Below are 13,999 nucleotides of genomic sequence, written 5' to 3'. Positions count from 1 at the left end.
GTCTTTCACCTCGTGTCGGTCTGGTGTCATTACCCGTGGCGCGTGGGTAAGGAGCTGTGGGAGGATATTGCCTCTGTTCTCCGTCTCGATGGCTCAGGTTCATGTCATGAGCCCCTCCTCCTGCTGCGTGAATTAACGGCAGTGGCGGCAGTGCAGCGTTTGTGTCTGGGGTCCCTCCGAGCGTCCGGAGGTTTGTGGGATTCCAGGTATTTGAGCGCAAATGGCTGCAGCATCCGAGGACGAGACTGACCGTCGGCCGTTCCGAAGAGCGCGATCCAAGAGCGACACTCCGTACCTCGCCGAGACCCGACTGTCCCTCAACCTCCAGTCAGGTATCTATCTCGTCTTACACCTCATAAACACAGTCTTTCTCCCTCTCCGCACACACGTGTGCTTGTGGTAGTCGAAGGCTCGCCCGCAGGCTATGCGCTGCAGGAGTGTGTCGCCGAACACAGCGGTCGGTTTGGATATTAAGTGGCCAGACAGCATGTAGCTTATCGGTTGTCGCAGCCCGTGATCATGGACAAGATGACTTATGTATGCCCGTTTTTTTGTGAATATGCGGTTCGATATGCTGTGTCAATATAGCTAATGGATGTGTAACTTTGTCTGAGGTGCCCGCTGTGCCTGCTTTGGGGATATGGCTATTGTCATAGTACAGTCACGACAGCATTCCCTGGGTCTTTCTATGGATATTTAAATGTGCACACACGAGTGTCTTCTCTCTCTCTCTCTCTCTCTCTCTCTCTCTCTCTCTCTCATGTGTGTGCATGCAATGCATGTGTGTGAGAGGCGGGGGTCGGGGGGGGGGGGGGGGGGGATTGGGGGGCGTGCACGTTCTGAGGCAAAACCCGTCGCCAGGGGCTTGGGCTTACAAGCTATAGCTGTCTGTTATTAAAGAGCGAGCAAAGAGCATCCACTGTTGCTATGGTGATTTAATCACTAGCCCAAAGAAGAAAGGAGAATGTCGCAGACAGAGGAGGAAGAAGACTAAGAATGCCAGTCTCAACATTTGGCTCACGGGCTGCACGTGCAGCGCACATCCAATCCTAAAAGCTCTGGAGAAACACCACGTCAGATGCCTCACGCTCTCTCGGGCTACAACTTCTGTGAACTGTTCTGTGACACCTAATGACAATATGTTTGTGTGTGTTTGTTTGTGTGTGTACCCTCACCCCCTCTGACAACGTTTTCACACCCACGTGTAGGCCTTCTACTTTGCATAACTTTATTTGTTTATTCATTCCTGTTTTGATGTTAGCCCAGGGGAAGCTCTGCCAGTGGGTGGACGTATGTGTGTGTGTGTGTGTGTGATTAAGTGAGTGTGTTTTTGCACGTGTGTGTGGGTGTGACATCTGCAGTGACTTTAGTTAGGATGACTGTGCTCTGTATGACATCATTGTTGAAGCAACAAGCAGAGAGAACACACACACGCACACACACACACACACACACAAACAGATATCCTGTAGGCTCTGCTCTCTCCTGTCACATTGTATTAATCACAGCCACAACTGTAGAGAGAAATGGATAGAGAGACCAGATGAAAAAGAAGAAAACCGGTACAAACACACAGGGCAAAGTGTCAAGGAGATAGTGCTGGGATCCATAGTGATAGCCCTATTGTATATTCTCTCTTTGTCATCCATGGCACAGTTCCCAGAAGACTGCAGTAGTCCATTTTACTGGGTAGCGAAGGGTGTAGAGAACCCGATCACCTCCATCACTAAGGGCAGCTGCTGCTGCTGCTGGAGGACAGTGGAGGACTTGGCAATGCAAGGCTGTGTGTAGTCTAGGGTCTCATGTTGCACACCCAGCATCTTGGAAATGGGATGTGTGTGAGGACTGAGCTCCGAGCTCCTGGTGTAAGCCATTTCAGCCTATTTGCAGATGATATATGTATATAGTATACTCTCTATACTAGTGAAGTATGCTCTGAGCCATGCTCTGTTCAGCTGGGCTTTGGATACGTTATTGTTAGTTGCGCACTCATGTGGCTTGGAAATTAAGTAAGCCTTCTTGTCAGGCACTTCTTGTTGGTCCACAGCTGTGGTGCTGAAAATGTAAGGTCGGTATCCATGGTCCTGAACTTGTATTTGTATTTGTGTGTGTGTGTGTGTTTATACTTGCATATGTGTGTGGGTGGTTGGTTGGGTGCACATGAAAGAAAGTGGACAGGATTCTTCACCTCTTTCACTGGCCTGCTTTTCATTATGTAACCATCTTAGCACCCTCTTTGCACACTGATGGAGGTGCACAGAACACTCTCGTCTCACTCACTATAAGGCTTCATGGGTTCCTTTCCTTCTTTTTAATGTTTTTATGTGTTTGATTGAAGGGATTGAATTGTGACTCAGCCATAAACTCTGATGTCATGCCTCGGGCTTTAACCAGTACACTGTATTATTAACAGATCCCAAAACAGAGAGAGAGAGAGAGAGAGAGACACAGAGAGAGAAAGAAATAGAGAGAGAGAGAGACGGACACACACACACACACATATTCACAAGCCCGCGCGCGCACGCATGCATGCATACGCAGACAAGATGATTTTATTTCTTTTGCTTCCTCTCTACCTCCTCTCCTTACCCTTTCTCTCAATGTGCTCCTCATATCCAGCAACTGAGGGGTGCAGTGGCGTCATCTTGTGTGGCTATGTAAAGCGTGGGATGGATTCTTCCAGAACCGTTCGTTTGCTTCCCCCAGTGCCATGCATTTGGGGTCTGTGTCGTTTTTTCTCGGCGCGCTCTCTGCCGTGCGTTGTTCCTGGCCGCGCGCGGATGCGCCTCTGTCAGTAAAACGACAGAACAGAGGCAAATTTAAAATGAGATGACGTAAGTAGTGAAAAAAAAAAACATACGGCATGGTGTACGAGCGGGCACTGGATCATGGAATCGTGTCTACACATTTTACGCCCAAGCAGCACATGATTGTTGTATAGGTTTGGACAGATCTGGAATGACTGCGAACTCTCGCGTCTCCCACAATCCGGTCCGGTATTTCAGCTCCGGGGCGGTGCGTAACATTACACACACCTCAACTTAATTACGGAGATGGACCGAAGGAGGTAGGCTACTGAGAGACATCTCGTTCTTGCGTTTATTTTTGCGTTTATTTTTTTAAATGTTGCATTTATGCTGAGTGAAAATATACTATAAATGACCGACTCAATAAATATCACGGATGTATTTGGCTTTTCGAAGGATACAACGAGAGGGATGGCGACGCGAGGCCAAGCGTGAATAACTACGCTCGCCTGCTGTCAGAAGGCCGAGCGTGTGCAGGCTGTGAGCGAAACAACCCCAGGTGGTTCGTTCCTGTGTTTGACGTCGGTGGACCATCCTTAACAGTTCATGTTAATATCTCTCAAGATGGTTGTAAAGGTTTGGGCCCACTCTATTCCGGTGCATGCCATTTCCATCTTCGAGAGGTGAACGTAAAAGAGCGGGCTTGCTTAGACTGGGGCGGCCATGGCAGGACCACCGCATGCCGTGGCTCGGCTCGTCTCCGGGGCCCGGGAGGAGTCGCCATCCTTGGGTACTCCAGCCGAGAAGCCCCGAAAGCGGAGATCTTTTTACGTCCTTCGCATGCGGTCTCCGAGCGCCGCCGTTAACAACAACAACAGCCTCGCCCCGTTAGTGATTCCTGGACAGATCAAACACATCTGCAGCAACTGCAGCCGCGGACGCGAGCTACGGGACGGTGAGACAGTGTGTGTGTATGTGTGTGTGTGTGTGTCTTGGGAGAAGGCCTAGACATGTAGGTTGTTGGCAGTGGATGGAATGTAAGCTTTTGGACACCCAAAAAGATAATATAAGTATTGTAATAAGTATAATTGCAGCTATGATAATGATGACATTGCTATTGTTGTTTTTTTACGCAGTACACATTGCAAAACCCTGTTTTTGAGTTTTTTTTTTTTCAAGTTTGTTCTATACTTGAAGAGCTATTTTCAAAATATAGCAGCAATACCTCATTGCCCTCTCTCTTTCTCTCTCATTCACACACACACACACACCCACACACACACACATACATACACAGACAGCCTCTTTTATGTATAATAAATGTTTAATACATACTGTATAGAGGATAGAAAGATATATAGCCTGCGGTGTAATTTACGGAGGTGCTTCTAAGGAAATTCATAGTTTTCACCTGTATTTCTCATTCTCAGTCAGACATACAGTTTGATGGATTAATTGATTGAGTTGATTTTCATTCATTAATTGATTGAGTTGGTTGGTTGATTTTCATTGGTTGATTTTTGTGACCAATGTCTTTGATTGGCCAGTTGGAGTAAGTGTTTTCCTGACTGTGTGCAGTGGAAGGGGCAGATCGTCTGGCAGCGCTGCGCTCTGATTCGCTGGTCCCAGGCACACACACACCACCCATACGAAGGCGAGGCAAGCTGGCCACCCTGGGTCGCCTCTTCAAACCTTGGACCTGGAGGAGGAAGAGAAATGACAAGTTCCAGCAGAATTCTGCAGGTACTGCTAACACATACTGTATATACAAACATACACGCGCACACACGTGCACGCGTGTACACACACACACACATGCACACACACATACGCATACACACACACACACATACATATACGTATACACACACCCACACACACACACACACACATACACACAGACTTCAATATTTCGTATATAGAATATTTCATCTATTGTATATAGAAATCTGTGTGTGGCTCTGTGAATAGTTTTTTGTACCTGAAATGGTGTGTGTGTGTGTGTGTCTATTAGCTCTGGAGAGAAAGATGTCCATGCGAGCCAGCAGAGAGGAGTTAATCAGGCGAGGAGTACTAAAGGAAATCCATGAAAAAGGTGAGAACACACACACAACACAAGAGAAAAGCGCACCTCTCCCTCGGTGCACAATGGCGTGGGAGAAAAGAAACAGGGCTTCAGAATGCATTGCTACGTTTTCCCGCGATTATAAAAGCAATGACTGGCCTATGTAGCCTACTACACAGAAGTAGATGTTCTAGATGTATATCTAACAGCTCAGTCAACGCAATGACGTCCTGCCAGCTGCTGCATCTTGGTGAGACTGCCAGAGTAGCAATGAGATGAGAGGTATGACATGACACGGAAACTTTCGCCTATATTCATTTCTGGTAAGCATCGTTCAACAATCACATTGGACAAGGAAAGTAGGCCTACAACTTAATTTACAAGAAAGCAAATGCACTGGAATTCTAGCACACAAGTAAGAAAAAACTTTCTTTTGTAGACTCAATGTTGCAGGACATGACATTAGACGGTCGGCTGAGAAAACAGATAGCCTGCTCTGTCCGAATGGATATGCCTAGGCAATATGTAGCCTAAATATAGGTCTACCCTAGAACATTCACATTGATAACAAAACCATATGTCATAAAGGAGATATTGGCATGAAGGTTGAAGTTGAACGAGGGTGATTGAGGCTTTATATACAGTATGTGGTTGAAGTATTTAAACAGCATATATAACAGGTCTCGGAGATATCTTTAGTATCTCTCAGACTTTTCTTCCACTCACTTTCTCCTCCTCTTCCTTGCTGCTTGCCCAGAGAGTGTCTTGCCGTTGCCTCCGGTGATGGGCCATGGGGTGTGTGTGGCCGTCTCAAAGGAGTGTGATGTCTCCAAACCCACTAAAACTGGAGACGTTGGGCCAGGTTGGTATTATTATCAGCTCCTGCTGTTGCCATACTGACACACTTCTGGGTAGTCATGAATGCTTTTCACTCTAGGGAAGCTCACTGGTCAGTATTCCCATGTGCTAGACATTGCTGTTGGTCCTAGACTGTTTTGTCTTTGTGTGTATGTCAGCTTATTGATTGGTTTGGACGCTGTGAGCTCGCAGTCAATACACCTTTGTTTTACACATGAATACACATGAAAACAAACTTGACCTTTCATATACAAACAAACACACATTCACACATGTGGGACAAGTGAAGACAGTTTAGTTTTATTCAATTTAATGTAACATAGAATTATTATGTTAAGATTCATATTTCATATTTCATATTTTTTCTGCATCATACTTTCTCTAGATCTGTTTCTTTTCTAATTCCCTTTGTGAACATTTAGAGAATGTAAGCAGTCAGGGATTGCGAAGGAAGTCGCATTTATTTGTGTTTATTTTTCATTTATTTTAACTATATATTTAAATTTTATTAGCAGACTCTTTTGTGCAAATAAACATACATTATATTTTAACCAAGGACCAAACAAAACTCGGCAGAGAGGTATCTCACCCCTACTTTCAGTATTCCCCGAGAAATTCCATGCAGGGTTTCGTTTTTGTTTGGAGGACAGGCTGGCCCCACTTTGTCTGTTTACAGTTTTCAGAGCCTGGGCTGCCTACCGAGGTTTTTTTTTACAGTGTACTCACAGAATGGGCAGCTAGCGGTCGTGAGGACATGATTGCTGAATGGGATAAAAAACTTATGGGCTTGAAATTGTGTAAAATCCTTGACTGCACCTTTAAGGATTGGATATCATGATGGTTTCATCTCCGGCACTTGTTGTTCTGTGATGTACTAAGGCCTGTTACTCTATGATTCCTCTAATCCCCCTCTCTCTCCCTTGTTCTCTCTGTGTGTGTGTGTGTGTGTGTGTGTGTGTGTGTGTCTCTGTGTGTGTCTCTCTCTCATCCTCTCTCTTTCTCCCTCCCTTGTTCTCTCACTCTGATTCTCCTTCTCTCTCTCTGTCATGCCCCCTTGTTTTCCCTTATTCTCTCTCTCTCTCTATCTCTCTGCCCCCCCTCTCTATCTATCTGTCCTCCCCCCCTCTCTATCTCCCAGACTCCAGCAGGAAACTCTCTCCTCCTCTCCCACCAAAGAAAGTGATGATCTGTGAGCCGACGCCACCCTCCCACCCCCCTCCCGCTCACACTGTTACACACACGCACACCCTCACGCTCACACACACTCTGACGCACGCACACACACTGGCCTACCCCAGCATACCCCCCAGCCGCATCATTGAGGAGCTCAACAAGACGCTTGCTCTCACCATGCAGCGGCTAGAGAGGTGAGTTAGTGTGTGTGTTTGTGTGTGTGGGTGTGTGTGTGTGTGTGTGTGACTGGCACTCTGATGCCCAGTGACTGGAGAACAGTGTGTGTGTGTGTGTGTGTGTGTGTGTGTGTGTGTGTGTGTGTGTGAGTGAGTAAGTGTGTGTGTGTGTGTGTGTGTGTGTGTGTGTGTGTGTGAGAGAGAGAGAGAGAAAGAGAGAGAGTGTGTGTGTCAGTGAGTGAGTACTGTATGTGTGTGTGTGTGTGTGTGTGTGCATGGGCGGACTGGCCATCTGTCATACCGGGTATTTTCCCGGTGGGCCAAAGCACCTTTTGGGCCGATAGAATAGGCTATATATATATAATTTAATTATTTTGGCCAACGATTGGCCCAAAGGAAGGACAATCAGCGGCCCATTGGTTACATTTCAATATTGACACTGGACTGATCCAAAAACAGCTCACGTCAGGCCCCACCCCTCCCATTTTGGCTCAGAGCCAGGATTCCGTGAGCACATCAAAAGTTAATCGAAGTTGCCTACACGAAAATGCGGCCGGTGCCGGTAGTGACAATTGTGCAAAATTAATACCAATGTAGAAGCTTCAAAAATACAATATTGCAAGTAGGGTAGCATATGTCAGCAACATGTTGAAGTTCGTTGAGTGTAAACGAGGATGTAAGCAAGCATACAGAGCAAGGGAAAGTGAGCAAGTGGAGAGTGCGAGCCTAGTTGAAGCTACATGATAAGAACTCAGTGGTGGAACAGGTAGGCTGTGACATGCATGCCATGCTGACTATTATGATTATGATGACTTATTAATTGCGATAATGTAATGATATGGTAGCCTAATGATAACATAGTAAGGCCGTGCTGTGATTATAATAACAAATAGCGCAACTTAAATTTTCTAAATGAATGATTTGCAAACCCGGACAGCAAAATAGTGTCAAATCGACGTTAATTGTTGGTCAGATTGATCCGTTTCCGTCAGACGCCCAAAATTCAACATCGATGGCATGAGTGGTGGTTGGTCTCTCAAAGTAGAGAAGGGTTCTATCTTGACAGGGTTAGATTGGTAAAGAAGGGCTAAAAGACTGTAGACTGACGGAAATGTAGGTTACAAAATGTCACGTCATGCACAAGCCAACTAAGCTACAGTATATATAACCTATATGATATGCTACTGGAAGACACTAAAGATAATTAGTTCATGTAGCTGTACTGTTCCAAAATGTACCAGCAATGTAGGTAGGTAGTATAGCCTACAGGAATAAAATATGTCCAGCAACAGCCCTGTTTGTGTTGTTTCAGTTGTCCTACAGTGATAACTGGTATACATTACATTAATTCCTAAGACAATCTGGGTCATTTAACTCTTTACATATAGGCTTCAGTAATTTGTGGTGCTGCTGTCAATTATAGCCTATTGAATAATTTGAAATGATACTTTGAATTCAAGCAGAAACTCTTCTTTAATAATTGCTTGTTAGCCTACTTGAATATATATATGGAGATCATATGCTCCATGCCTACCTCTGATCAGTCAGAGAGATAACCAATGAGGCCTAAATCACTTTCAGTGCTCCATGACAGTTGAAAATATATGCATATTTAAGGGTAATGCAAAGACTTTGTATTTAATTAGGTGTGCCCCACCAATTTGAGGGCCGCTTGGGCCAAATATGCCAGGGCCGATTTTTGGTCCCAGTCTGCCTGTGTGTGTGTATAAATTACTATGCAGCAAAGCAAACAGACGCAGATTTCTGTCTGTGTGACAAAAGTGTGTGTCACCTCACAATGCATTACAGTGTGTAGTGGTTTTGCCATCATTGTTGAGAAGAAAGAAAATTGTGACACTGTGTGAGTGTGTTTGTGTGTGTGTCTGTGTACCTGCATGAGTGACTAGAAAAGTTTGTCACAAATGACATGTGTATTTGTGCAGTACAAACAACTCTAATGTAAATATATCTGCCATCCATGCCGAATGTGGGATAAGGTGTACCTGATCTAAATAAGAAATTATGTTCACAAACCCACCAACCTGAAGTTTGTAACTCTATCTGTGTGTGTGTGTGTGTGTGTGTGTGTGTGTGTGTCTTAGTTCTGTGTTCCATGCTGTTCCATCGATGATGATTGAGTGTGAGGACAACAAAGAGAATCACCTGCGCCAACCAGACTTCCAAGGCCTGCCCAGCAGCTACACCCAGCAGGAGAGAGCGGGGGAGGAGGAGGAGGAGGAGGAGGAAGATGACGACGACGATGATTCACTCTTCACAAGTAAGACCTGCACAGTCAACAATGAGAATGTGTGTTTGCTTCAGAAAGAACAAGCCTCTGTGAATGGGCTCATTCTGTTATTCAGGATATGCAGGGAGAGGGGGGAGAGTATCTAGGGAAGACTGAGGTACTGTGACTGTCTGGAACACACTAATTGTGTGTGTGTGTGTGTGTGTGTGTGTGTGTGTGATGGTCTATAATAAATATATTGTGTGAGTGTGGGTGTGTGTGGGTGTGTGATGGTGTATAATACTTATATATTGTGTGTGTGTGTGTGTGTGTGTGTGTGTGTGTCTTAGGCACTCTGGCTTTGAGGGTGCTCAGGAAAGACTCCCTGGCTGTGAAGATCGGTAATCGCCCATCTCAGTGGGAGCTGGAGGAGAAGAACATCCTTCTGAGACACTCGGACCAGGAGAGACTGGAAAGCAGACAGCAGACCTGCACCAAACTCACACGGTACACACACACATACACACACACACATTAACACACACACACGCCCGTGCACACGCACTCACACATACACACACAGACAGACAGATAGACAGACAGACACACACACACATACTGTACGGGCACACACAGACACACACACACACACACACAGACACACACACACACAGGCACACGAGCACACACACAGACAAAACTGTCATGGGACACTCACACAAGTATTCAGCAGGTGTTCTTAATTTATTCGAGAGGTAATCACAGATTACGTTTGATCTTTTTTCACAGGAGGTTAAGCCTGAGGCCAACAGCAGAGGAGCTTGAGCAGAGGAATATCCTTAAGCGTAAATTTACACACACACACACACACACACACACACAATTGCTGCACATTTCTCGGGTTGGAAAATTATCTAACAATAATGAAATTGGTGTGGTAGAGAAAATGTGTTTTTCTTACAGTCAATCTTTTTTCTGTCTGTGTCTTTACAATAACGTTCCAGCCCGGAATGAGGAGGAGGAACAGGAAGAAAAGAGAGAAATCAAGAGACGGCTCAACAAAAAGGTAAAAGAGGAGAGCAAGAGCAAGTGTGTGCGTTTGTGTGTGCGTGTGTGTGTGTGAATGTGCATCCATGTTGTCATAGTAACTGGTGTTACTCATGAAGAGGAGGGCAGCTTAAACTGAAATGCACTCAGATTGTAATTGGCTGAAAATGATTCAGCAGAAATATACCTAACAAGGCAATCTGCTGAGCTCTCACTTATTCACTAAATAAGTGAATTTCTGTAATTGTATAATAATAATAATAATAATAATAATAATAATGTTACATTTATATAGCGCCTTTCTCAACACTCAAGGTTGCTTTACAGAAGTCAAAACAAAACATAAACAGGAGGGAAAAAAGGTAAAGAGTGGTAGAGCAGCAGAAGTGTCGTGAGATGTCCTTCATGTGTCTTTCACCTCTGGTCCTCTAGCTACGAGAGCGGCCCACAGTTGAGGCGTTGCGTGAGGCTCGGATTCTCAGCTTCAACGACTATGTGGAGGTGGCCGAGGTGCAGGACTATGATCGCCGTGCCGACAAACCCTGGACTCGCCTCACTGCAGCTGACAAGGTAATGAATGTGTGTGTGTGTGTGTATTTGAGTGTGTAAGTATGTGTGTGCGTTTATATTGGTGTACATGTTTTTATGCCACTGCACAGGTTGAAGAAAGTTAATCTCCTGTATTCTTTATTTTTTGCAGGCTGCTATACGCAAGGAACTGAATGACTTCAAAAGCACAGAGATGGAGGTTCATGAGTCCAGTCGTCACCTAACCAGGTACACACACACACAGAGACACACACCCTTTCCTTAAAGGGGTGGTTCAGGATTTTTGACATAGGACCTCATTTCCAAGTAAGCAAGTGTGATATTTATCAGTGGAGACCGTTTTCAACACGTTTCATCCAGTCCTTCTAATTGCAGAGTTCGCAGGTGCTAGGCTAGCGCAAGTCAACGGTATGTGCTAGCCTGCCACTAAAAACAATCTTACCCACTCCAAAGTACACCCGAGGCAAATACATTGTAACGCCAGACTATCGATGTAAATGTCTGTTTTGATAGTGTTATTTCTAACGTTATTCTATCCTTGCATTTCAACGATCGCATTACATTTTGAGGGACTAGTTTCTTAGCAGTGGCGGAATTATACTTGCTCCTGTTAGTAGTACTGCGCCGAAAAGTAAACAGTAAAGCGCACTCCAATGGGGATACCTAGTAGTAGCCGTGGTAATATCAGTCCGCCGCTGAGATGCAAAATGACTACTACCAACTTCAGGGATCAAAGTATAACTATTGCAACGCGATGCGAGGGTAGTTGTATTTCTCACACTATTCTATCAACACAGACATTTACATCGATTGTCTGGAATTTGCCTCGGGTGTACTTTGGAGTGGGTAAGACTGTCTTTAGTGGCAGGCTAGCACATACCGTTGACTTGCGCTAGCCTAGCACCTGCGAACTCTGCAATTAGAAGGACTGGATGAAACGTGTTGAAAACGGTCTCCACTGATAAATATCACACTTGCTTACTTGGAAATGAGGTCTTATGACCAAAATCCTGAACCACCCCTTTAAATATTATGTTTTCCAGAACCATCTCACCCTCACTCCTCTTCTTGTCTGTGCAGGTTCCACAGGCCCTGACTTCAAGCCAGCCGAAGTATCTCAGTGTGTGACTGGACTTGTGCCACTGGGGTTTGGTGCTGTGCAGATGGACGGGGTGGGGGTCCGGGACTGACATCCCTGCAGGGCCTGGAGCCTCCTGACCCCGTCTGCCACCCTGAGACACCTAAAGTGCTGAGATGCTTCACACCACCCCGGACCGCTTTCACACTGGATCCAGATTGACATCACATCCAAACCAGATACCTTCAGCCAGTCTTAACGCCACAGCTATCCCAAAGCCCCTTCAGGAGCAGGTTTACACCAGTTGGGATCCTTAGGCCTAGTTGTTTTCTTCTTCTTTTTATTTGACTTTTCTCTTTGACTTATTTTTGAGGCCATCCTTTTTAAAAATCCAGGAACGTTGGAAGAGAACCAGTAATGCTGGAAGAGATTTGCGCTGCAAATTTTTCTGTGGTAAACAGCGATGGGAATATGGAAAATGTGCTGCCTAGAGAGGTGTGTTTTCCCTCAGATGTTGGTTTCATATTGTTTTTGTATTTTATGGTTATTTATTTTGTATTGTTGTTTTATATTCCTGCCCAGTGCTCCAATGGGATGCTCTTATGCTGATGTTTCAGGCCTTTTAGTTTTGTAAGACACCTAATACCCAGGATGCATATGTGTATGCTTGAGTGTGTGTGTGTGTGTGTGAGTGTATACACACACACCCAGTCACACATACATTTTTCCATCACGGGATATTCGAGCAGGTGTGGGGGGAGCGGTCTGAGCAATAACTAGTTTCAGTTGTATCACAGTTCACCACTTCTGTGCAAATGTGTGGCTGTGTCACTGTGTATGTGTGTGTATCTTTATGTCCACGCTGAGAACCACTCCCCAAGCCCCTTCAGTTGTTGTAAAGACACTAAAGAGAAGCCATCCAGACGCCCCCCCCCCCCCTTTACGCCACAACAGGCCGTCTCTGATGAAAACTCTCCATGTACGTCTCCTGCTACTCTGTAGTGGACTCTAGTGCGAACCGCTTCACTCTCCTCCCGCGTCGTTACCCAACCTCGACCTCAGCCTCACTCTCGTCGACTCTAATCCGGCCCACACGTGTCACTTCCTATTCTTACCCAACTCCCCATCATCTAACACCAATTACTGACTTGTTTTTCTAAAAAAAAAAAAAAAAAAAACTCTCATTCTCTGCAATGACTAATTGAAGCCATACTACTACTACTACCACCACCACACACTTGATGCCCCCTTAGACTAGTGCTATCCCACCTCTCGTTCTTTGACACTAATCCTACCCTGACGTCATCTCCATCGCTGACTAGCCCTTGGATTGTGGACAGTACCCCTGAGGGCCCTTAAAAAGGAGGGCACCAACCAGGAAGCACAGTGCCATAAGAGAAAGCTTCTTCTACTACTTCTTCACTGTTTACCAGGGTACTGAGGTGCCAAAACCGATGCCAGTTTAAAACCCTCTGATGTGGCATTAATGCTTTATGTGTGTTAGCGTTTTACAGGAAACTGCCACTACCACTACGTCGTGTAGAGAAAAAAATGAACACGTTTGTGTTACTCTTGAAGATTTTTGTTTTGCATGAATCAGAATTTTGAAGAAAAAAAGAGGATGGGTGAACGAAAGTGCAGTGAGGGGAGCTCCTTGTTTGGGGGGGGTCTCGTCCTCGGGAAAAACCTGCAAGCCAAACTGATGTCTGGATGTGCATGAAGGTGCAGTTTCAATGAGAGATTGTTGAACTTGGTAAGCCACCAATATAGTACCAGACACCTCAGGGTTTGGGAGAGGGCAGGTAGGATAGTCCTACTAGAGCAGTGAATAGGATGATGGCTGTAGGACAGCATCAGATGCTCTTGCCTAACGTGCAACAGCAGAATATAAACTAAAATGATAGAAGTGTCTATAAATATGATTAAATATAACAAAATATATATATGTTGTAGGGCTGAGGGACAAAACGTGCACATTCAGACAACAGAGTCACCATGTTTGAGGCAGCTCTATGTTACTGAAATAAGTGTTCTATAGGATAAAAAGGTGTGTGTGTGAGAGAGAAAGAGTGTGTGTGT

General features: G+C 45.3%; 1 protein-coding gene across 1 annotated transcript; it reads left to right on the top strand.

Annotated features, from left to right (window-relative positions):
- The first annotated feature begins 220 nt into the window (after positions 1 to 220).
- Positions 221 to 11,938, top strand: phactr1 (phosphatase and actin regulator 1). The gene is made up of 12 exons (XM_076279256.1): positions 221 to 332; positions 3,547 to 3,702; positions 4,326 to 4,490; positions 4,762 to 4,888; positions 6,798 to 7,037; positions 9,122 to 9,297; positions 9,597 to 9,753; positions 10,036 to 10,091; positions 10,251 to 10,312; positions 10,726 to 10,863; positions 10,994 to 11,070; positions 11,923 to 11,938. Exons 1-12 carry the CDS (start codon positions 221 to 223, stop codon positions 11,936 to 11,938), a joined length of 1,482 nt encoding a protein of 493 aa, XP_076135371.1.
- Positions 11,939 to 13,999: the final 2,061 nt, after the last annotated feature.

The sequence above is a fragment of the Alosa pseudoharengus genome, unplaced genomic scaffold, assembly GCF_046254945.1.
Source record: "Alosa pseudoharengus isolate Yale_2024_CS ecotype anadromous, Long Island Sound unplaced genomic scaffold, YU_APseudo_1.1 YU_APseudo_1.1_scf_11, whole genome shotgun sequence".
Taxonomy (NCBI): domain Eukaryota; kingdom Metazoa; phylum Chordata; class Actinopteri; order Clupeiformes; family Clupeidae; genus Alosa; species Alosa pseudoharengus.
The sequence above is the reverse complement of the archived record's forward strand: the minus strand, read 5'-3'. Positions and strand labels throughout refer to the sequence as shown.